The sequence below is a fragment of the Mauremys mutica genome, chromosome 26 (assembly GCF_020497125.1).
Source record: "Mauremys mutica isolate MM-2020 ecotype Southern chromosome 26, ASM2049712v1, whole genome shotgun sequence".
Taxonomy (NCBI): domain Eukaryota; kingdom Metazoa; phylum Chordata; order Testudines; family Geoemydidae; genus Mauremys; species Mauremys mutica.
In genome coordinates, this window is record NC_059097.1 from 16,280,222 (window position 1) to 16,304,511 (window position 24,290).

Here is a 24,290-nt window from a genome sequence, read left to right on the forward strand (position 1 = left end):
GCAGCAGGGAGGCAGCTGTAACAGACACTTTCTATGCCAATATCTAAATGGTTGATGAAGATATTGAACAGAGCCGGTCCCAAAACAGTCCCCTGCGGAACCCCATTTGTTATACCTTTCCAGCAGGATTGGGAACCATTAATAACTACTCTCTGAGTGCGGTTATCCAGCCAGTTATGCACCCACCTTATAGTAGCCCCATCTAAGTTGTATTTGCCTAGTTTATTGATAAGAATATCATGCAAGACCGTATCAAATGCTTTACTAAAGTCTAGGTATACCACATCCACCACTTCTCCCTTATCCTCAAGGCTTGTTATCCTATCAAAGAAAGCTCTCAGATTGGTTTGACATGTTTTGTTCTTCAGATACAGAGTCCATATCCATAACTTCAGATAACAAACATGATCTATGCACACAAATAGGATAATCATATTCGGCCAATCACAACTTTTCCAATGACACCGCACATGACGCATCTTGCACAAAATGCCTAATAATTATGGCCTAATCATTTTATACTCCTACCACTATGATGAATATGGGGGTGTAGTGTCAGATAGGGCCTAATTTCAAGGCACAGGAGTTGGGAATGGAACTTCCCCTCTTTGTGGAACAGGAAATAACCCCCCAGCCAGGGCTGGGAAAACTTCCCAGACTCCCAATGCTGGAGCCGGAATCTACTGACACTTCATTAGTTACCACCACCCCCAATCTTTGTGGCAACTGCAAACTTATCACTGATGATTTTATGTTCTCTTCCAGGTCATTAATAAGTATGTTAAATAGCACAGAGCCAAGAACCAGTCCTTGTGGGAAGCCCCTAGAAAGAAATCCACTCGACCATAGTTCCCCATTTACAATCCCAGTTTTTAATCTATTTAATATATGCCCTGTGTATTTTGTATCTTTCTAGTTTTCTAGTCAAAATATTGTGCTGGACCAAGTCATATGCCTTACAGAACTCTAGGTATATTACATCAATACTATTAGTTGCAACCAAACTTTTGATCTCATCCAGTAAGGATATCCAGTTAGTTTGACAATCTATTGTCTAAACCTTTGTTAATGGGTACTAATTATCTTACCCTCCTTTCGTTCGTTATTAATGAACTCCAGTATCGGCTGCTCCATTCTCTTGCCCAGTATCGATTTTAGACTAACACTCTTGTAATTAGCTGGGTCATCTCTTTTACACTTTTTAAATATTGGCACAGCATTAGCTTTATTCCAGTCTTATGGAATTTCCTCAGTGTTCCAAGTCCTAATGAAAATCAACACTAACAGTCCTCCACGCTTCTCCACCGGGTCTCTCAAAACTCTTGTTATCTGGACCTGCTGATTTAAACACATCTAACTGTAATACCTGCTGTTTAACATACTCATGAGTTGTTGTTGGAATGGAAAGTGTCGTCGTCAACATCTTATGATATGAGTTACATCATTTGTTTTTCTCCAAATCCAGGAGAGAAATATTTATTGAACACTTTTACCTCTTCTGCATTATTTTTGATAATTCTGCCATTTCTATCTAGTAATTTACCACTACCGTTGTTAGGATTAATTTTGTACTTAATATACTTTTTAAAACTTCCTTCTTAATTTTCATTGATCATTGATTTCTGATAGCTTCCCTTACCAATTTTCTACAATTGTGACCTCCTAACTTATAGTCTTTACTATTGACTTCCCCTTTCTTCCATATATTTTATTTGGAGAGTGTTGGGATTCCTATCAGGGAGCCACCAGCAGGGTCCAGAGACAGCCCCATCTCCTGTATCAAGCTCTGGCTAGTGGGTATGTGATAAATATGAAGACTCTGCCTCCGTGTGTCAGCTGGGAGACACAAAGGTTCTCTCTTTCTACCCAATGATGCCTCCTGGCTGCTCTAAGCAAGATGGGGTGGGACTCTGTTAACATGTGCCTCCATTTACCTGGTGCTGCTGTTCTGTGAATAGTGGGGCAGCAGGTACTGAGTATTGGATTCTTGCTCTTTCAGGGGCCGGTGACCTTCGAGGAGGTGGCTGTGTATTTCACCAGGGAAGAGGGAGCTCTGCTGGACCCCACTCAGAGAGCCCTCTACAGGGATGTCATGCAGCAGAACTATGAGAATGTGACCTCGCTGGGTAAGGAGTCCTGTCCCCTGAGTTATTAGAAGCTGTGGGGTCTCTCAAGAACCTGAGTAGTAGTAATTTTATACCTTTATTTGTCATACAAGTTTCCTTACCCCCACTGTTTTTGCCTCATCTCCCACCTACTAGTATAATTTTTGGACATGTGCTTTTTTTGGTGCTGTTAGTCATTTTAAAACTGCATTGAATGTATCCTTATTGGCTACATTAATAACTACATTAATCACTGTAGCTTTCATGCCTTTTCCTCATTGTAAGAGGAAAATATACAGCCTGTAGAATTCTAAATTGAGTAAATAGGTGTGTGAGTCATGCATGGCTTGTGTGACAGTCAGATGATAGCTCAGTGGTTTGAGCATTGGCCTGTTAAACCCAGGGTGGTGAGTTCAATCCTTGAGGAGGCCACTTAGGGATCTTGGGCAAAAATTGGTCCTGCTAGTGAAGGCAGGGGGCTGGACTCGATGACCTTTCAAGGAAGGTTAAAAATGTCTCTGTGGGCTTAGCCTGGCAGGAGGAGCCAGGTCTACACTGTAATAACATGCTTGATCTCTTTCCCAGGATGGCAGAATCTAGGATGCCTGTCTGCAGGGAAAGGGCCTGGGAGAATCATCCTGTGAAATTAACTAAAGTCTGTTCTGAAACCCCCACAACTGCCCTTCTCCCCCAGACAGGTTGTAAAATGACGTCCATGTTTCGCTCCAGCTCATCCCATCCTCCCATGGGAGACGGAAGAGAAATAGGTGCAGAGGAACCTGTTCAGGTAGGGATTATCGGGAGGTTGCTGGTGGGTTCCTGCAGGGGGGAGAGGGACAGCAAATACACCAGAGATGGGAAGATTTGCACAGTCGAGGTTGGAGGTGGGCAGGAAATGCACAGGGTGGGGAAGGGAGGAGGACAGCTTGAGATAAACCTGCTGGGTGTTGTTTAATAAGTGGCCTAGATTCTAGGAACAGACCCATGAGATTAGGTGGTGGAAATACCCTAATTTGTGAAACCGAAAATAGCCCACCTACATGGAGCTAGTCTAACTGACCAGACTCCTAGTGCTGGAGCCTGACCTGACTGACCAGCGGCTGCTGTGAGATATGAAGTGGGCACCCATCAGTGAGGTTTAGGGGAGCTGCCTCTCCCTTCATATCCAGCTCCTGACAATGAGGAGGTTATTGGGCTTCCTACCAGGCAGCTCTCCCTGCACCCTGCTAGGGGCTCCATCTCCTGTATCAGTCGGTGGCTAGTAAGTGTGTGATGGATCTGCTGGGAGAGACAAGGGGCTCTCTCTTAGTCCCCTTAACCTGGTGTTTCCAGGATGCTCTTTGCAGGGTAGGGGTGGGACTCTGTTGACTGCGATCCACCCAGAGCTTCCATTTGATTGGCTCCTTTCCCCCACGAATAGTGGGGCATTGGGTACAGAGTGTTGGACTCTTGCTCTTTTAGGGGCCGGTGACCTTCGAGGAGGTGGCTGTGTATTTTACCAGGGAAGAGGGGGCTCTGCTGGACCCCACTCAGAGAGCCCTCTACAGGGATGTCATGCAGGAGAACTATGAAAATGTGACCTCGCTGGGTAAGGATTCCCGTCCTCTTGGTTCTTGGAATAGGAAATGAAGAGAAGGTTCATGCCAGCCCCACAATGCCACCTCTACTCTGTCCTGTTTCAGCATCACCCCAATATGCCAGTGACACACACACACTACCAGAGACCCTCCCCTGCTGCAGAACACTTTGGGAACAGCGCACAGGAGCCGCATCGCAGTGTCAAGTAGCTCCTGTTTGCTCAAGTAAACTTCTTTGAGATGGGGCGACCACATCTGCACGGAGTATTTGAGATGTGGGCGTCCCATGGATTTGTGTAGAGGCAATATGATATTTTATGTCTTATTATCTATCTATTTCTTAATGATTCCCAACATTCTGTTCGCTTTTTTCACTGCTGCTGCACACTGAGTGGATGTTTTCAGAGAACTATCCACAGTGACTCCAAGATCTCTCTCTTGAGTGGAAACAGCTAATTTAGATCCCATCATTTTGTATGTATAGCTGGGATTATGTTTTCCAATGGGCTGCACTATGTGCTATCCTGACATCTAGTACTGCTGAGATCCTGCATTCAGTGATATCCCTGTCCTTCCTGTTCCCTTTCTCCACTGAACCCCACCAGCCCATGCTTCCTGTTCCCAGCTTCCCCAGGACTCTCTCACTGTCCCTGAACCTCTCTGTCAGCAAGAAGCAGTGCCAGGGAGACTTGCCCTCTCTCTGGAGTCTTTGATTTCTGGGACATGGATTTACTTTCTCTGTGTTTTAGGAACTCTTTGAAATTGAGTGTCTGTGATATTAACCACAGTGCAACCTGGACTGTTGAACAGCTGTGTGACTCAGTTCTCCAAGCTGGGGTGCCTTTTACACTGCTTTACTGTGAGAACAGCCACTCCTGGGCAGGTAACGCACAGTCTCCAGCATGTAACTCGCTCCCAGCTACACAGTATTGAGTGCTGCTAGTCAGTGACTCACAAGTTACAGTGCAGCACAGGAGAACCCCAGAAAATTCTCTGCTCCCAGACTTCTCCCAGAAATGTGCATCTTTCCCTGTCTAGCACACTCCTGAACAATGCAAGCTCATATGAAGTCTGTCATTTCATCAGTGGAAAATGACATGCGCCAGCCTTGTTATCCCAGATGGAGTTTCCAACACACTTTAATACAAACACACTGGTTAGATAAAGAATAAAACAAGATAGTTAACAATCAAAAAAAATATTTTAAGATACAGATAATGAGGCATAAAGCTCAGAATTATTTACAAAAGAAATGCAAGATAAAACACAAACTAATGTCTAAGTTAACAAGCTGAAACAAGGCAAATGTTTCTCTCGCCATGTGCTGAGACAGGCTGGTTTTCCTTTCAGCCAGGACTCGGCCTAACCCACCCCTGCCGCCCACGTTCAGCTCTTCAGGAGTTGTCATGAGCAGAGGGAAAGGGGGGAGAGAGAGTCTGAAGCATTTTCCTCACCTCTTTTTATAATTCAGTCCTTTGTACTAGAAACTTCAGTTCTCAGCTGAGTCATGGTGCCAGGCTATCTGTCAGAGATATGAGAATTGTGAGGGAAAGTCTACAGAAAGAGCTTTGGAGCTTTGTTCAAGCTAGCAGGCCTGAAGTATTAGCTGAGCTTGCTTCTCTGTGTAAAGGGCATAGAAAGGCAAAGTGGAATGGAAAATCCCCCAGATTGGGGAACAAGTAAAAGCAGGGGGCTGGACTTGATGACCTTTCAAGGTCCCTTCCAGTTCTAGGAGATTGGTATATCTCCAATTATTTATTTTAATTTAAATCCCCCAAATTGGGGAACCAATGGCTTTGTGTGCATAAGGGGCCTAAGTAGGTGAAGTGGAAAGTCCCCAAACACACTGATTTGCAGTAACCGAGCTTGTGAAACATAACCACAGTGGAAGTGTTAGAAAAGTCAAACCACGAACTAGACTAGGAATAACAATAACAGGAAAGGCTGAATATGGAAAACTGATTGTTCAGCTCGCTTTTGACGTGCATCATATTTTGCAATATATTCCAAATAAGGAAATTAACGTGCAACGTATGTGTCATTGTTTGGGGTTTTAAGCTTTAAAAGGCTTGTGTGATTTTTAGCTCAGGGGGACAGAATTCCAATAGCTGTCGCCCCCTGCGCACTTTTAACCAAGAAAAGAGCCTCAGGCTGAGCTGATTCAAAATCAATCGTGTGGTCGTTTTCCACAACAGCTTCAAGAGGTCCCTGTGATGGAATGTAAATGTCTTCACACCTTCCCCCTGCAGGAGAATGGCTGTTTGACCAGCTGTTTGCCTGGCTGTCTCTGAGGAACTGCTCTGTGGGTGTTCCCCAGAATTGTAACTTTTTCTGTAATCTCATACTGTAAAATCTCATAACTTTACATACAGTGTTACTACACATTTTAACAGGAGGATAATATTCAGTAGATTATGCATTTTCAAATGATACCTCACAAGCCATACTGTGTACAAAATTGATCATAATTTTCTAGAAGAGTGAACATAGGGGTATAGACTGACACAGTGTCTGTGTGTGTGTTCCCAGCAGATATGTGGGTATTTCAGTCCCTCATAAGCACAGTGTTTGGCATCTTCAAGGACCTGGGGAACTAGTCCTGGGAATTCACTGGTTTACCAAGTGTGACACTGTATGGGATTGTGAGACACTTTGGTATTAATAATAAAATAATATAATCTGATAAAATTGCAATGAATCATGCTAGATATGCCATGTAAGGTGTCAGGGGAAATGTTACGATTTTCCAAGTATGATCATTTTGTTTCTATGTTTGTATCACCTTTGTATTGTGAGTTATAGATATGTAGGGTATATCTGTATTTCCAGACTTGTGCAGTGTTTCTGGGTGACACCCCCAGACATATTGGCATCAACACTGCCTAGCCTGTTTGATGGCATATTGAGGGTCATCAGCTGTACAATGAGCCCATGGAAAGGACCAAGAGGATACACCTATTGAGTCAGCAAGACATGCCGGGGTATGCCTGTGTAATGAGAACTCCAAGGCTTTTCCATGCCATGTGCTGTGAATCTTGTGTTTGGGACACAGGAAGTACAGGCCACATGGCAAAAGGAATGTAAAGGGCAGCTGCATCATCCCCATTTTGTCTTCAATCCCCTTTCCTGCCTCTGGAGCAACTTTTCTACAAACTGAACCCTGGAACAAAGGACTGAATGACCCATCCAAGCTATGGATGCGTTCCAGACAGACTTTCAAGCCAGCAACTCACCAATACTGCTAAGAACCTGATATATCCATTTTGGAATGTCTGACGGCTTTTCCATTTAACTTCTTTCTGTCTTTCTTTCGTTTAAACCTTTAGTTTAGATGCTAAGGATTGGCTGGCAGTGTGGTATTTTGGGTAAGATCCAAACCTATACTGACCTAGTAACGTGGCTGACCTTTGGGGTCAGAAGATCATTTTGTTTATGTGAGCAGAGTTTTGAAATAACCTCTCACTGTACTGGACCTAAGTGCTGATTAGGAGTCAGAGAACTGGGATGCAATCAAGGGGGCTGTGTGATTTCTTTTTTCAGCTTCTTGATAACCCGCGTGGGTGATCCCTTTTTCAGCCTGCCCTGATCTTGGCATTCTCAGTGAGAACTGCCTCTGGCCCACCAGGTCACACTAAGCGCTCAAGTTAAATTAATAGAATGTTTTTTATGACAAAGTCTTATGAAATCAACTGAACTCCTGTGTTTTCTTTCATCTGAGCAGGGTTTCCTGTTACCCAGCCTGATGTGATCTCCCAGCTGGAACAAGGGGAAGAGCCATGGGTCCCAGACCTCCGGGGTTCAGAGGAAAGAGAGATCCTGAGAGCTCCCTGCACAGGTGAGGAAACATTAAACCAACTCAGAATCTGTAAGTGCCTGAAGGAAACATCTGGGATGCCCAACAAAGCCCTTGGGAGGTCTCTCGGTTCATTATTGTCCCTAACAGGGGTCGTATCCTCAGGGTAAATATAGCTCATGGCTTCCTATAGACCCTAGCAGACACCAGGCAGTAGCTTCCTCCCTTCCCCCTGCGTATTTGGATGGGATGTGAAGGCTGAATTCATCCCTCTCCTATCTGGCGGAAGAGTTTGGGGGAGTTCAGCTCCTGATTTTTATTTGACCTGTCTTCAGCACTTGTTTTTGTTTGGTCTTCCCCTTTCCATCCCTGTTTGAGGTTTCTGTCTCTATCACAGCAGGTAATGCAATTGTCCGTGAGAAAGAGGAGCAGAATTCTCAGCAGGAAAATGTTGAGCAAGTGGATAAATACAGAGCATTATCGCAAAGATCGAAAAGGAATGTGTCCAGGAGTCATGAGCAGGGAAAATCCTGGGAGATTCAGCACAGACCAGAAAGAGAGCAAGGAAACCAGCCTGGGGAGAAATTGGGTAAATTTATTTCCTGTTGGGGAACTCAGAAGGTCCTCATGGAAACCACAACACAACAGGAAATCCTTAGGCGAAAGAGAAAAAGTACATGCACTGAGTGTGGGAAAATTTTCACTTACAGATCAGACCTTTCTGTTCATCAGAGAATCCACACAGGAGAGAGGCCCTTTGAATGCCGTGAGTGTGGGAAAACCTTCAATCGCAGTTCTAACCTTATTAGGCATCAAACAATCCACAGAGGAGAGAGGCCCTATGAATGCAGTGAATGTGGAAAATGCTTCACTAGCAGCTCAGACCTTTCTCAACATCAGAGAATCCACACAGGGGAGAGGCCCTATGAATGCCGTGAGTGTGGGAAAAGCTTCACTTACAGATCAGGCCTTTCTAGACATCAGAGAATGCACACAGGGGAGAGGCCCTATGAATGCCGTGAGTGTGGGAAAAGCTTCACTTACAGATCAGATCTTTCTAGACATCAGAGGATCCACACGGGGGAAAGACCCTATGAATGCCGTGAGTGTGGGAAAACCTTCAATCGCAGCTCGCACCTTATTAGTCATCAAACAACCCACACAGGGGAGAGGCCCTATGTATGCAGTGAGTGTGGGAAAACCTTCACTCAAAGATCAGCCCTTTCTGCTCATCAGAGAATCCACACAGGGGACAGGCCCTATGAATGCAGTGAGTGCGGGAAAACCTTCAATCACTGCTCAAACCTTATTACCCATCAGAGAATCCACACAGGGGAGAGGCCCTATGAATGCTGTGAGTGTGGGAAAACCTTCAATCGCAGCTCAACCCATGTTAGCCATCAGAGAATCTGCGAGGGAGATAAACGTTGTAAAAATCTCTAGGGCTATCAAGACTTTCTTTTCTTTAATACTTTTCCTGATTCCCACATAGTAACTTTTAAAACTCTTTGAACTGTGTGCAGAACCATTATCCCTCAGCTTGTCCAGATGAGTGGCCCATTTTTGCCTTTTGCAGTTCGCCCTCTTTTGAGATGGATCTATTTGTCCTTTCTATTGTCCCACAAGTAATTGGAGTGTGCCCTTCCTATGAGGAACCAGGGTGTTGGAATATGTTTTGCTAGCTTGGCAGTTGGTAGTGTGGGAAGCTAAGATGTTTAGGTTTTTAGGAGGTAGTGTGGGAAGCCTGAGATGTTTAGGTTTTCAGGTTGGGTTAATTAGGTTGTGAGTTTTGTTTTGAGAAGTTGGCCTTGGCTAACTTCCCTCTAGCAGGCATAATAGGATAATAAATTTAGAAGGCTGTTTAGGATAATGTTATCCTATGAAGTTGTAGCAGTGCTTATGTGTATTTTGTTAACCAATTAGCAATTGCTTGCTTGCCTGCTTCAAGTGTATAAAGATGTATGCTGGAGAGAAATAAATTGACTCTTGCTATCCAATCATACTGACTGTTGAGCATCTGTCCAGGTCCGTCTGCGATGCGACAAATGGTGACCCCGACGTGATTCGAATCGAATGCTGATAGTGTCGGTGGCCTGACCCAGGCGGACGAGCCGCGGCGGGGAGTGCTGGAGAAGGGCCGGCCCCGGGCGTCCAAAGGAGAGGCGCATCTGAGCTCAGAGGTGAGCGGCTAACATGGGGTCCGCTGCATCAGCGGAAGAAAAAACGGTGCATGAATATTTGATACGCATCGCGGAACGGCAGGGAGAAAAGCTCCCCTCTGACACGTTATCCCGCCTGCTACGGTGGGGACAGAAAAGGGGACTTTTCGTTAAGCCGAGTACAATCTTTGATACAACTGTTTGGGAGCGGCTAGGCTCCGAGCTTTGGAAGTCGGTGGCTCAGGGCGATAAGGAAGCCTTCTCCTTGAGCCCAGTATGGGACAAAACGAAGAAGATAGTGGAGACTCTCGCGGCCGAAGCAGGAGTGCAGGCGGCTGTTTCTGAGATTTTCCACCCACCGCCCGAAGTGCCTTCTGTGTTGCCGGTTGGAGCCCGGGAGTTTTTCGGCGGCGAGCCCACGGTGATACCTTTGGCTCCCGACCTGGATGATTTTGCCTCTGTTATGGACCCACTACCCTCCAATGTGGCCCTTGGCCCCGATGTGATTGATCCTGCTACGGTTCCGTTACCCCCCGATACGCCCGAGCCTATGGAGATAGCTTCGCCGTCTGCACCCCCCACAAAGCCATGCCGTGTCCACGGGGTCTGGGGGTGTCACGATTGCGGGGAAGCAGAGGAGGCTCGGCCGGAACATGTGCCATTACAGACATTGCAGAGATACCCTGATTTGACTACGTTTACCCAATTTACTCAGTCTGACGCCTTTTATAAGGAGATGGAGCGCCAGGGCCAACAGCTACAAGACATTTATAATAAGTTGGATCAAATGCAAGGTTTTCCACCTGGATCATCGCGTTCGCATCTTCACGAGTGTTTTCACCCGACTAACCCTTCCGCCCCGCCTGGCCCTGGGGACCCTTCAACTGGGGACCCTCCGGATCCGGTGCGGCGCTGGCATGGAGTTTTAAAAGAAGCCATCCTTGAAGGTTTGACACCTGAGGCTTTTCCAGTGCTCACACCAGACCCTCAACATCCTAATCGTCGGCAGTGGGCTCCTTTGGATTGGAAGTTGATTCGTGAGGCGCAGAAATCGATTATGGCTTATGGACTAGATAATCCGTATGTACAATCTATAATTGAACAGGTGTTTACCGCACAGGCAATGTGTCCATATGATGCGATTAAGCTAGCTGATATGCTTCTTACGCCTACCCAGAGACTTTTGTGGAAAGATGATTGGGCTAAAAGAATTGATTTGGCCCTTGTTCGCAATTTGGATTTACCGGATGATGATGTTCGGCGTGTAGCCACCGTTGATATGTTTTTGGGGACCGGCCGATTTGTTGACCCGCATCTGCAAGCCCGCCTTGACCCCCGAATCCTGCAGCAATCACAGGAATTGGCTCTGGCTGCCCTTAAAGCGGTGCCACAGATGGGGAAGCCGGCCCCTCCATATGCTAAAATTACACAAGGCCCGTTGGAACCTTATGCCACCTTTTTGGATCGCCTCCGAGAGGCTATTGATAGATCCCCCAATCTGACGCCGGAGGCCAGAACCGCAGTTGGACTTGATCTGGCCACCCAGAATGCAAACTCCACTTGCCGCCGCATACTAGCCACCTTGCCAAAAACTGCGACCCTGATGGAAATGATTGAGGCGTGTAACAGGGCTACTATGTTTGAAGAAACGGATAAAGCTACAATTCATGCTAAGGCACATGCCACTGCACTGGCCGTTGCATTGCAACCTCTGATCGGGCGGAAGCGAGGGGCCAGAAGGCCAGCCCGGTCAAGCGGCCTCTGTTTTGGTTGTGGAAAGCCCGGACATATCCGGCGGAACTGCCCTGTGCAAAGTGGACAGCGACCCCCTGATGTGTCGCCGAAAGCCGCTACCGGCGCTTGTTCACGATGTGATAAGTTTGGCCATCGCGCCTTTGAGTGTTGGTCGCGCCGCAGAAAGGATGGAACACTGCTGCCGGGAAACGGACCGCAGAGCGCCCCTCGGAGGAGCGCGACGACACAAATGCCTCCAGCCACCAATCCGGCTGCCTGGAACGCCTCACCGGAGCAACCCGTGGCAGTGCCGGAGTGGATGTGGCCACAGCGACAGACACAGTCATAGAGGATGACAAAGTTCATGTTCTTCCTTCTAATACTGACGGCCCCTTAGGATTTGGACTGAGTGCCCTTTTGATCGGCCGCTCGTCAACATCAAAACAAGGTATTTTCGTTTTGCCTGGCCTTATTGATGCTGACTATACGGGAAATATTGGAATTATGGTACGTGCCCTTTGTCCCCCTATAACCATTACTGCTGGCACACGTTTGGCTCAGTTGATACCTTTTAAGGGATGTGTGCCCAGGACGACCCAGATTGACCGTGGGTCTCGGGGGTTTGGATCTACCGGACCTCCCCAAATTGCCTTTGCCATGGAAGTTACTCCGCGTAAGCCCATTCGAACTGTTCGCCTCCAGGGGTCCGATGGGCGACAGATTGTTCATGAAGCCCTCTTGGACACGGGGGCCGATGTGACTATAATCCCCTCTCGATCTTGGCCGGAGTCTTGGCCTTTGCGGGATGCCGCCACGCCTGTGAGCGGGATTGGCGGGACTCAGTTGACTCGCATTAGTGTGGATTTTATTACCATTGTTGATGTGGAAGATCCGGCCACGAGCGCGAAGGTTCGTCCTTACGTGATGCAGGCTCCGATCTGGCTGTTAGGTCGAGATTGTTTAAGTCAGTGGGGCGTTGTGCTGCAGAATTCACCTTTTGCCTAGCGGCCATTGAGGGGCGGCCGATCCTACAGCTGGAATGGACAACCACCACACCGGTCTGGGTCGCTCAGTGGCCGCTGCACAAAGACAAGCTCGCCCGAGTACATGAACTTGTGCAGGAACAACTGGCTAAGGGTCATTTTGAACCTTCCCTTAGCCCCTGGAATACTCCTATTTTTACCATACCCAAAAAATCTGGGCGTTGGCGTTTGTTACAAGATCTGCGAGCTGTTAATGCTGTGATGAAGGACATGGGCGCCCTCCAACCTGGGCTGCCCACACCTACTATGCTCCCGCATGGATGGCCCTTGCTTGTTATTGATCTTAAGGATTGCTTTTTTACCATTGCTTTACATCCTGCGGACCGAGAGAAGTTTGCCTTTTCCGTGCCTTCTGTCAATAAGGCTGAACCTGTCAAACGGTATCAATGGACTGTTCTGCCACAAGGTATGAAAAATTCTCCTACCATTTGTCAGTTGTATGTTGCTTGGGCCATAGCGCCCCTGCGAGCGGCACATCCTGACTGGATTATTTATCATTACATGGATGATCTGTTGTTTACCAGTGCCCACCTTCCCATGGAAGCAGCCATTGCTGAGATTGATTCTGTGTTGCAAAAGGCTGGTTTGGTCATTGCCCCAGAAAAGATTCAACAGCAAGCCCCGTATCGGTATCTTGGCATGGAGATAACCGATTCGATTGTGCGGCCACAGAACTTAACCATTCAATTGGATATTCGTAATTTACATGATGTGCAACGTTTTGTGGGTGACCTGCAGTGGATTCGCGGTCTCTGTGGTATTACAAATGAGGATCTTGCACCCTTTATTTCATTGCTCAAGGGTGGTCGTGCCCCGGATGAGCCTCGCTCTCTTCAAGCTGAACATCATGTTGCCCTGCAAACCATTGCAAATAAGTTGGCCACACGGTACTCCGGACGCATTTATCCGGATTTACCTGTTTGTTTGGCCATTTTTTCTACGGATATTTCCCTGACGGCCTTACTTTTTCAGTGGCATGAAGCCCTTTTAGATCCACTTGTGGGCATTGAGTGGGTTTTTCCGCCTTCGCATTATGCTACAACTGTGACCACGCGACTTGATGCAGTCGCTCATCTCATTCGAGTGGCCCGACAGCGTTTGTTGGCCATTGCGGGCATGGATCCGCGCATGATTTATTTGCCCTTTGATGATGCTACCGTGACTCAGTTGCTTGTTACTCACCTTTCCTTTGTACTTGCCACCATGGATTATGCCGGTCAGTTTAGTAGCCATTTTCCCCCACATCGGTTTTTTGCCACTATGCTGCCCTTGGAGAAAGCTCTGATGTTACGATCCAGTCCTGTTGGTGGCCTTACCGTTTTTACAGACGCCAGCGGTAGTGCTCAGCGTGCGGGACTTCTTTGGTTTGCTGACGACCGCTGGCACCACGAGTTTGTTCTTGCTGATGGCTCCTTGCAGGTTTTGGAGCTTCGTGCTATTGTTCGAACCTTTGAAAAGTGGCCCGATACTCCATTGAACATTGTTAGTGATTCCCTGTATGCTGTGGGTGTGCTTCGTCGTTTGGAACGGTCCCTGTTGGGCCGAGTCACGAATTCCGTTTTGTGGACTGCTCTTTTTCAGCTTTGGCATTTGCTGAATGCTCGCCGGTGCCCTTATTTTGTTATGCATATTAGGAGCCATTCGGGACTGCAGGATGGTCTTGCCGAAGGCAATGCCCTGATTGACCATTTGGTTGGCGCTGCCCAAGTTCCAAACTCCTTTGCTCAGGCACGGGTTTCTCATGAATTTTTTCACCAGTCTGCTCGTGCTTTGGCACGGCAGTTTGCGATTTCTATTACCGATGCCCGCGCTATTGTGGCCTCCTGCCCTGACTGTCAACAATATGTGTTGCCCCTTGTTTCTGGTGTTAATCCCCGTGGCCTTTTGTCCCTTCAAATTTGGCAGTCTGATGTTACCACGTTTGCTGAGTTTGGCACCTTGCGCAATCTTCATGTTACCATTGATACCTTTTCTGGTTTTATTTGGGCAACAGCATTAACCTCTACCAGCTCCCGCGATGTGATTAAGCATTGGCAAGCCTGTTTTGCTGTTATGGGAGTTCCTGCGCTCATTAAGACTGATAATGGCGGAGGTTATGTTTCGCATCGCACTGCCCAGTTTCTTTCACAATGGGGTGTGCAGCACTCTACCGGTGTTCCTGGCAATTCTACTGGACAAGCTATTATTGAGCGTGCCCACGCGTCCTTAAAGGCGCTTCTTTTGAGACAGAAGGGGGGCATTCGGAGTGAAAGGGCAGACGCTTTGGACAAGACGCCTGCCGCTCGGTTGCTGAAAGCTCTTTATGTGCTCAATTGGCTACAGCCTGGGAAAGACAGCCAAGTACCCCCCGCGATTAAACATGTTGGCGGGATAACCGGGGACGAGCAGGGTACAAGCCCACGACCCTCGGTTAAATGGTTTGATTATCAGCAGCAAGTTTGGAAAGGACCAGTTGACTTGCTAACGTGGGGGAGGGGTTATGCTTGTGTTGCCACTGACGCAGGTCCTAGGTGGATACCGGCGAAATGGGTCCGACCTTGGCTGCAACCTCGGGCGCAACAACAGACAGATTCGGAAGAGCCACACGAGACGCGCCCAGACGCCGAGGAGCCAGAGCCCCTGGAGAACGATTGCTCGCTGGCCATGCCAGGATTTTTGTCCGCCCTTTTTGATTCTGTGTGATTGCATATTAATTGTTGTGTACCCTTTTGTTGCCCATAGGTTTGGAGACGTGCGCTCCGGGCAGTGCAGCATGGCCCGTCTGTCAATGCGTCCCACAAGCCTTCGTGATCCTGGCCTGGGCTCCTATTCTGCTGGATGCGGAGAGTCAGCCTCGCCTGGTTTTGCTTTGTTGCTTGTTTTGGCGCTCCTTGTGAGGGGAGGCGCCCCGTATGATCTTATACCCCCAGTGAATGCCTGGCTGACTTTGGCGCAGAGTGCCATAAATACAACGGCCTTCTGCCTGCCCCATGTTCCTGCAGTGGGAGCCCTTATGGAAACCTGCTTTGTGGGTGTGTGTACTGAATTGGAGGTGCTGCAGCAGCACACTTGGTTGTTTCGTATCCCCAGGGATATACCTTATGCAGAGTTGTATGCTTTGGGCCCTGGAGCCACTTTAGATAAGTTAGATGCCAGCATGTATTCGTTTCGTTTGGCTAATGTGACAGCTGCTATTACGTGTATGAATTTTGTTAATGCTAAGCATGTAGCTGTTAATCATGATAATATGGAGCTTGTTTGTCGCCATAAGAGGGATGTATCCTTTGCCTATGGACATATGAAGCTCCCCCTGGGATGGTTTTTGTTATGCGGCCGCACAGCCTTTACTTATGTTCCAGCTAATAGTTCAGGTGGCCCCTGTGCTATTGGCCGTGTGGCCCCTTTGTTGTTTCCCCATCCCATAGTGAAAGGGCCTCGCCAACGGCGGGAGAGTATCCCCTTGAGCCCTACCTGTAAGGCAGATGTTACATTGTTTTCAGAACGAGAGGCAGCAGCCCTTACTTTCACCCTGGTGGGCCTCCCTGGTTTGGTGGTGCATAATTACCATGCCGTTGCACACCTTGCCTGTACTGTGGCGAAGGCCTTGAATTTGACCTCCACTGTTCTTGCCTTGTTAACCCAGGAGATGGGAGAAGTTCGCCGAGGAGTGTTGCAAAACCGCTTAGCCATTGATTATTTATTGCTGCGACACGGTCATCCCTGTTCTGATTTTGTGGGTATGTGCTGCTTCAATATTACAGATGCAAGCGCGGCCATCGAAGCAGATCTGGATCGTTTGCGCCATCTAGCGGAGGGCATCCGCCAGCACCAGGGAGATTTCTGGTTGTGGTCATGGCTGTCGTCGCTACGTGGCTGGGCTGCACATTTGTTACAGGGGTTAATGTTAGGCATGCTTTGTATTTTTGTTGCCTGCCTTTTATATTTTTGTTATGGGTGTGCCCGCCGCTGTTGCTGTGTGGCACGCACCTTGGCAGGACCCTCCTGGCCCCTTGGGCCACTTGCATTACCTGGAGGGAGAATGTGATAGGTGAGAGCAGGGCACTGCGGAAGACTTTGTTACGGTTTAGTTAGACAGCTGGTGTTTTTAATTTGCCCTTTGCTTTGGCTTGTGTAGCTTGTAGTTTGATATTATGAGCTGGATTTGTTTTGCTAATTTTTTTTTGTTTTGATTTTGAGTTAAGGGGGGAGGTGTTGGAATATGTTTTGCTAGCTTGGCAGTTGGTAGTGTGGGAAGCTAAGATGTTTAGGTTTTTAGGAGGTAGTGTGGGAAGCCTGAGATGTTTAGGTTTTCAGGTTGGGTTAATTAGGTTGTGAGTTTTGTTTTGAGAAGTTGGCCTTGGCTAACTTCCCTCTAGCAGGCATAATAGGATAATAAATTTAGAAGGCTGTTTAGGATAATGTTATCCTATGAAGTTGTAGCAGTGCTTATGTGTATTTTGTTAACCAATTAGCAATTGCTTGCTTGCCTGCTTCAAGTGTATAAAGATGTATGCTGGAGAGAAATAAATTGACTCTTGCTATCCAATCATACTGACTGTTGAGCATCTGTCCAGGTCCGTCTGCGATGCGACACCAGGGAGCGTCACGTTTATACCATTCCTCCTATTGCAAAGTTATTGTTAGTCACCAATGATACAGATTGTATCCTTGCCAATTGTTCTCACGTTGCTCTGGGTTGTGCTGAAGAGCAGTTACATTGGGAATTTTTCAAATTATATGTAAATGAAGAGGAACAGGGGCAGGAAAAAAGTATAATTACAGCTTCTGTGACGCTGGAAGGAGATGAGGTGACTCAGAGATTCCCTCCTTCCCCTTCACTGCAGAACTCTTACCTTTTTCCTGAGCCAGGCAGAGTTTATCTTCATCACATTCTATCCATCCACTTCATAAGTGTCATGTGATGAAGCATTCTCCGTTGTCTGTGCTTGCAGATGATGTTTTGACTTCTTTAATCCTATATCAGAGTCGCTATGACTGGAGATGAAAGTGTCAAAGACCTGGGAGGGGAATTCAAATGGATCCCAAATACAGTGTGATCATTTAGAGTTTAAATTCCAGGTTCCATCTATTGTAAAGCCACTTCTGGCAAGAGGGCTGTTTTTCCCTCATTATGGGAATGCTAGGATACTAAAAATGTTGTAAATAACATAACTGACTATTGAGACAGGTATCAGGGAAGCAGGTTTGAATGGATCAGAGGACAGTGTGGTGGGAGAATCTCTTGTCCCGATTCTGAATAATCAGATGTAACCTGCTCTGGAATTTCACTTGACACTTTCTTTGTAATGTATTCTCTCTCTGTGATGTGGGTTTCTATCTTTCCTGAAGGCTGTTTGGTCACCCAATTGGATATTAGTTCAGTTTGGTAGGATGTAGCTCAGATTTATTGAAGAATTTAAGACAATGACCCTTTGCTAAAGTCCTCATTTATGATTTCAGCTTTGCTTTTTCCCCATCCCTCCATGATGACATGGAGAAAGCTGAAGTGCAGTTCTATCAACGGGAGAGAACTCTCTAATTTACTGGCCAGGCTAACAAAGAAACAGCAGTGATTTAAAATCTCCACTTAGAAATGGTGAACAACAGCAGAACCCCAACTAACTGAAGGAAGTGCATCTGATCACAGTGTATTTTAGTTGTTTAAGGCAATATTGTCTCCGATGATCTGGGAAGAGAATTCGATGGTAAGTGGTTTTGAACTAGGCAAAATACCCGTGTGTTTGGTTCCCAAAGAATTTGTAACCCAGGCCCTACAGAAGATCTCTCCTAGTTAATCCTATGCTATGGGAAATGCAGCCCTTCATGACACAGATGTTGAGGAAATGGAAGTGGAGGTTTTGTTGAATTTATCGTTTGTAGGTGCTAAAGATGTGTATAAAATGAAACCAGTGTTGAAAATTTAATAGCTTCAGAAAAATAGCAATTTTTTAATAGAATCTCCAGCTCTGGTAACTAACGAAGATTCTGATCCAGGCCTGTATCCAGTCCCTTCCCTGGAACCTGTGCCACCGAATTAAAGAAAAGCTGGGCATGTTTCAGGAAGCCATTCCTCATTAACACTGCTGAGATTTTAAGTGGTTTTGTAAAGGATTCTACTTCAGAGAACTGTAAATTTACCCTATCCAAGACCAAGGATTTAGAAAGAGCTGAAGTTGAAAGAGTCCACACCCAGTTCTTGGTTTCCACCCCAGTAAAGGAAGCTATGGTGACCCAAGGAAAATTGTTTGTACAATTCCACTTCCTAGTTCAGTGTCACTGATTACACTTCCAAAGTATGCCAGGGTTAGATTGAGAACAGTCATCCTTCACTATTTTGATGCAAAGAGAGAGTGCTTCATAGGACAGTCCTTCCCTGTGGATCCCAAACTGGCTGCCTGGTTGGGTAACAAGGACTTTCAGGCTGTAGAAATGGTGGTAACCAATGAGGCAATGAATTTGTCAGCCTCCAGTTTCAGACTTCCGGATACACACATGTTGAGTCCTGATTCTATGGTTTTGTGTCTGACGCTGTGGCTACACAATTAAGCTGATGTTGGCACAGCTGCACCAATGTAGCTGTGCTGCTGTAGCACTGCTATAACAGATGCTCCAAGCCAGTGGGAGAGATTTTTCCCATCAGACTTGATTAGTCCAGCCCCCGCAAGCGGTGGTGGCTATGTTGGCAGGAGAAGCTCTCCCGCTCATGTAGCACTATCTACACAGGGGGTTAGGGCTGTGTAACTACGTTGCTCAGCTGTGTGGATTTTTCACACCCCTAAGCAATATAGTTATCCCGATAAATGTCTTTAGTGTAGACCAGAGAGGTTTCTCTTGTTTTATGCATTTACATTACTTCTCTACCTCCTACTTTGAAAGATTAAAAAGTGTGAAAAGAGAGGTATTTTTCTCCACGATGCAAACATTCCGACATAGAAGACCCCTTCTACCAACGCATATGTCAGAAGATCTTGAGATATATGAACTCACAGAAGTGGTTGGGACCTACGTTGGGACAAACCACAATAAGAACAAGGGTTCAGTTGTTGGCAATGGGGATTAAAATAAAGCTAACATATATGACAAGAATTTGTGATCTTTGAATATGTTATTGTTACCAATTAAAATGAAATGATAGGTGAAGTTATTGGTTAAAGAGTAAGAGACTGTGATAATCTGAATTATTTTGGAAAACTGAAAGTTCTCGTAGTTTTGTGTTTTGTTAGTCATACAGGAAATGATGGCTAATCTTGAAAAGTTAATTTGATTTAATTTACCCTGGTTCCTCAACTGTTGCTACAGCTCTAGTACCCATCAATCCAAAGACTGAGAGAAATGGAGAGTTCCAACCATTGTCCTTTTAGTATCTTATTGTTCCTCTCTCTGTTTTTTGTGCTGGCCTTTCTATTCTATCACTTTCTGCCTTTGTTTAGTGGTAACAGTTGGTTTCCATCACTCATGTTTGTTTAAATCTCTATCCGTTGTTAAATACATTTTTTGCTTGTTTGATAACTGTACTCAGGTGCTGTGTGAGATACAGTAGCAATGGTCCACAGTAAAACTAGTAACCTGAGATACTTGGGGAAGAGAGGATCTGGGATTTCACCGAGTATCTGATGATCCGGGCTGGACGCCAGAGGGGGAGACATTGAAGGAACGCAGAGGTTAGGGTGGCTGCTGTAGCTCAGAGGAGGGTGCTTGAGTTCCAGCAGGCTGGTGAGTTTGGTCACTAACATCCAAATGGAAAACTCCCTCTTCCTAGTGGTAGGTCAGGGGGAGGGATAGCTCAGTGGTTTGAGCATTGGCCTGTTAAACCCAGGGTTGTGAGTTCAATCCTTGAGGGGGCTACATAGGGATCTGGGGCAACAATTGGTCCTGCTAGTGAAGGCAGGGGGCTGGACTCAGTGACCTTTTAAGGTCCCTTCCCATTCTAGGAGATTGGTATATCTCTAATTATTATTATTATTATTATAGGTGGCAACAAGAGACTCACAGCCCTCAGCTCCCTGAGAAGGGTCACAATGTGTTTCTATGTTGATCCACCTGTCAAATTCACACAGGGAAAGTTCCCTATTGCATAAAACTCTGCCCTATGAAATCATGGAACATGTGTTCTTCGCTTTGTGGGTACATCTAGACTACCCGCTGTATCGGCAGGTAGCGATTGATTTCTTGTGGATCGTTATATCGCATCTCATCTAGACATGATATATCGATCCCCGAAAGTGCTCCTGTCGACTCCAGAACTCCACCAGTGCGAGCGGTGGTAGCGGAGTTGACAGGGGGAGCCGCAGACGTTGATCCTGCGCTGTGAGGACGAGAGGTAAATCGATCTAAGATACTTCGACTTCAGCTACGCTATTCAAGAGAGACAAGGCGGGTGAGGGTAAGAGCTTGTAGAGGACCAACCTCTGTTGGTGAAAGAGACAAGCTGTGGAGATAACCCAGCACCCTTCTTCAGTTCTGTGTAGCCTGAAAGATCGTCTCTTTCATAACAGCAGTTAGAACATAAGAACAGCCAGGAGCGGCGCCAGGGTTTCGGGCGCCCTAGGCAAAATTCGGGAGGGGGGAGGGGGCCGCAGCTGGAGTGGCAGCGACTCCCAGGGCTTCTCCCCTGGTAGCTGGTGCTCATTATCAATCAAATAAATCAAAACACTTCCCCCGGTAAGTGGATTTAGCCTGGGACCCTCAGAGTCAGCAGCTCTTACACCCCCTCTGAGCTCTCGGGTCAGGTGTCCTAGCACTGAAAGCCTCCTGTTTAGATCCTAAAATAGTGTTTTTGCACCAGGGGGGGCTGAAATTTTGGACTGGACAGTGTAGCTCCACCGTTATTTTATTGAATTGCTTCAAAACAGCAACTCAAGAAAGTCTCCTAAGTGCCAGGCTCTCTGCCATGGAAACAGCTGCCCCTGCTCTGCAGGAGTCTGTGCATTCCACACAGCAACGTACACACCTGCTCCGCACTGAAGGGGGGTCAGACAGTGACGGTAACGCAAATCTTCTGTTAACCCAGGTCACTTCCTTTCTTTAACCCAGGACATGCCAGTCACCTGTTAGCCATGGCGTTATCTTCACCTTCAAATACCTCTCAGGACATTGAACAGAGGAAGTGAAATCCCCTCCCCCGAATGGCTCCCTGTTGAGGCGTTGTACCGGACCTGCCCCTGGAGACTGTCTGGTTTTATACTCTTAGAGCTTTTTCTCTTCAAACCCCTTATCCCAATCTCTGGGCCAACCTCCACATTTCAGAGTTTAGAATTTACTCTCATCACCCTCCTATGGCACTTTCCATGTGAATTGGGCAAAGCGAGTGGGGGAAGCTCCGTGGCTAATGAAAACCAACGCTCTGGATGAGGCTTGAACACACACCCACAGCTGTATTTCCTCCTGCATGAGCCACTATAGGTGCTTCTTAGACAAACTTGGGCTGTAGGTGGTTATGTGTGTCTGTGCTTCACCACTTTGGCTGCTCTGTGAAAAGCTGATGGTTCAAACAGAAGCTGGTGGGTTTTTGTTTTGTTTTAAGCAATTAGAGTCTAGTACATTTTAACAGGCAGAAAATGTCCTATTCTGGTCTAGCCCCATTTGACTCCTTCTGTCCATCTTCTTCCTTCCCCCTCAGTGTCTTTCCTTCCCATTGGGGACATGCAAAAATGAACCCCAGTCAGTCTGTGTCACAGAGAGTCTGTATCTCCTAAGGAATGTGGGTGAAGGATTCCAGCTGAATTAACGCTGCTCACCTGGGTTAGAAACATTTGTTTCTTTCGAGCAGATCATGGGAAATGGGACATTAATTCAGACCCAGGAGGCAAGGCAGAGGCTTCATGACCTTGATCTCCATGAAGGGAGAGAGGATCCCCAGGAAGGAACAGAGCTTCCTTTAGACTCAAGCTGGGGCCTCCTGGAAGTTGGAAAAGACCCTTGGTCACTGAGGATCTCATGGGATCGTGCTGCTCCAGAGGCTCGAGAGTCCTGGGTGCGGGGAGGGTGTCACTGCACAGTCTGAAATGGAAGGGAGAACCCTTGAAGGGATGGGGGGGAACAGAAAATGGAGAGGAATGAAACAGAATAAACGCTTCTTCTCTCTCCCATCCCCAACCCAGCAAGAACTGTTATCAGTGGGGAAACTCCCCACGATGAATGGCAGAGACCACAGAGACATTTGCCTCATGCTGAGAAGTAAGGTGACCAAACACCAAGTGTGAAAAATCAGAGACTTTCCCCAGATGTATTGGTGGTATAGTGTGAACATAGCTGCCTTCTGAGCAGTTAACCTGGGTTTGATTCCCAGCCAATGCAATGATGTGATGATTCCTCCACTGGGAATTGGTTTAATTTCAGTCATGTTATATCAGTTTATCAATGGAATGAGAGAATCAGTGTCCCAAATCCCAACAGGTCATTAAACACCCAGTGGAGGAAGAAAGGGATGGGACTATATAATGAGCAGTTGGAGTCATCCTGGTATTACAATGCTTGGTTTACTTTTTTTTTAAAATTTCCTTTACTTCCCTCTCCCTTTTAGACTCAGAGCCTTTAAGGTCAGAAGGGACCAGTGTGATCATCTTGTCTGACCTGCTGCACCTTGCAGGCCAAAAGACCCCACCCACCCACTCCTGTAATAGACCCAGGAGGGGAGGCAGCTCCGTGCTCTGCCCCTACCCCAGGCAGCACATGGAGGCCCTCTGCTCCCCTCCCCCAACGGGTGTGCAGAGATGTGCCGGCAGCACTAAGGTGGCTCCATGCCCACTCTACCTCCGTCCCACCGTGCCGCTCCCAGAAGTGGCTGGCATGTCCCAGCATCCCCTGGGGTGGGGGGAGTGTCACCACGTGCTGCCCCTGCCCCGAGCACCAACTCTGCAGCTCCCATTGGCCAGGAACTGTAGCCAATGGGAGCTCTGGGGGCAGCACCTGCAGACAGCAGCACATGGAGATCCCCTGGCCCCACTCATCTAGGAGCTGCTGCCAGAGGGTTTTGTGTACCGGTCACTTTGGGAGCTGCACCACCCCCTCCTGCACCCACCCCCACCCCCAGCGCAGAGCCCACACCCAAATTTCCTCCCAGTGCTTTGCTTGTCTTCCTTTCACCAGAACCATCCTTCTTCTCCTGGGCTGCAAGTAGCCATCCCTGGGAAGCCAAGAGGCAGGCACTGGATTCTGCAAGGTAAGTGTCCCCCAGCGCCACGATGGATGGTGCAATGAAGGTAAGTCTTCCCGAGGCGCGATGGAATGTAACGCAGCGAACCACTGGCCAGGTGGTCGGGGCGAAGGGCATTCACTGGAGGTACAAGCTTGTGAGTGACTCCTGAACACAGGGCCCCTTCCCCTTTTAAGGACCTGCTCCTCATGGCCTGTGATTGGAGATGACTTGGCTGCATCTGGTGGGTCACACTCCACCTTGGGCAGTGTCCATGCTCTGGGTGTGTGAGTGCTGCCTAATGAGAGTCCCAGACACCTTGTCTATCTAGGAGCTTTTCTGATCTTCCAGCTGTTCAACCAGCCCATTCATCCCACAAGCATTGCAGGAGGGAGCGGGAGGGGGAGGGGGAAAGCCACTTCACAGGCATTCAGAGAGGGAGAGGAGACAAAAATGGGAATGGGGGAAGTATAACAGACCTATTGAGCATAGAAATCACTGCTGCTCCTACAACAGCAGGGATAGGCCACTAGGAGCTGGGAAAAATTAAGACCTCATGTTTCTGCCTGGGTCTGAACCAGGGACCTTTTGTGTGTTAGGCAAACGTGATAACCACTACACTACAGAAACTCTGTTGCAAGGCTCTACCCCTCCCTTCATAAGAACAGAAGAATGGCCAGACTGGGTCAGACCAAAGATCCATCCAACCTCATATCCTATCTGCCAACAGTGGCCAATGCCAGGTGCCCCAGAGGGAGTGAACCTA

At 47.4% G+C, this 24,290-nt stretch overlaps 1 protein-coding gene across 1 annotated transcript; it reads left to right on the top strand.

Annotated features, from left to right (window-relative positions):
* Nucleotides 1–9,616: 9,616 nt before the first annotated feature.
* On the top strand, nucleotides 9,617–16,676 carry LOC123356608. The gene is made up of 2 exons (XM_044999969.1): nucleotides 9,617–9,655; nucleotides 15,133–16,676. The coding sequence occupies exon 2, from the start codon at nucleotides 15,164–15,166 to the stop codon at nucleotides 16,433–16,435; it is 1,272 nt and encodes a 423-aa protein (XP_044855904.1). The 5' UTR covers nucleotides 9,617–9,655; nucleotides 15,133–15,163; the 3' UTR covers nucleotides 16,436–16,676.
* The last annotated feature ends 7,614 nt before the right edge of the window (nucleotides 16,677–24,290 follow it).

Bases quoted from the DNA above. Each gene is read 5' to 3' on its own strand.
- LOC123356608 (XM_044999969.1), top strand. From the start codon at position 15,164: ATGGCCCGTCTGTCAATGCGTCCCACAAGCCTTCGTGATCCTGGCCTG.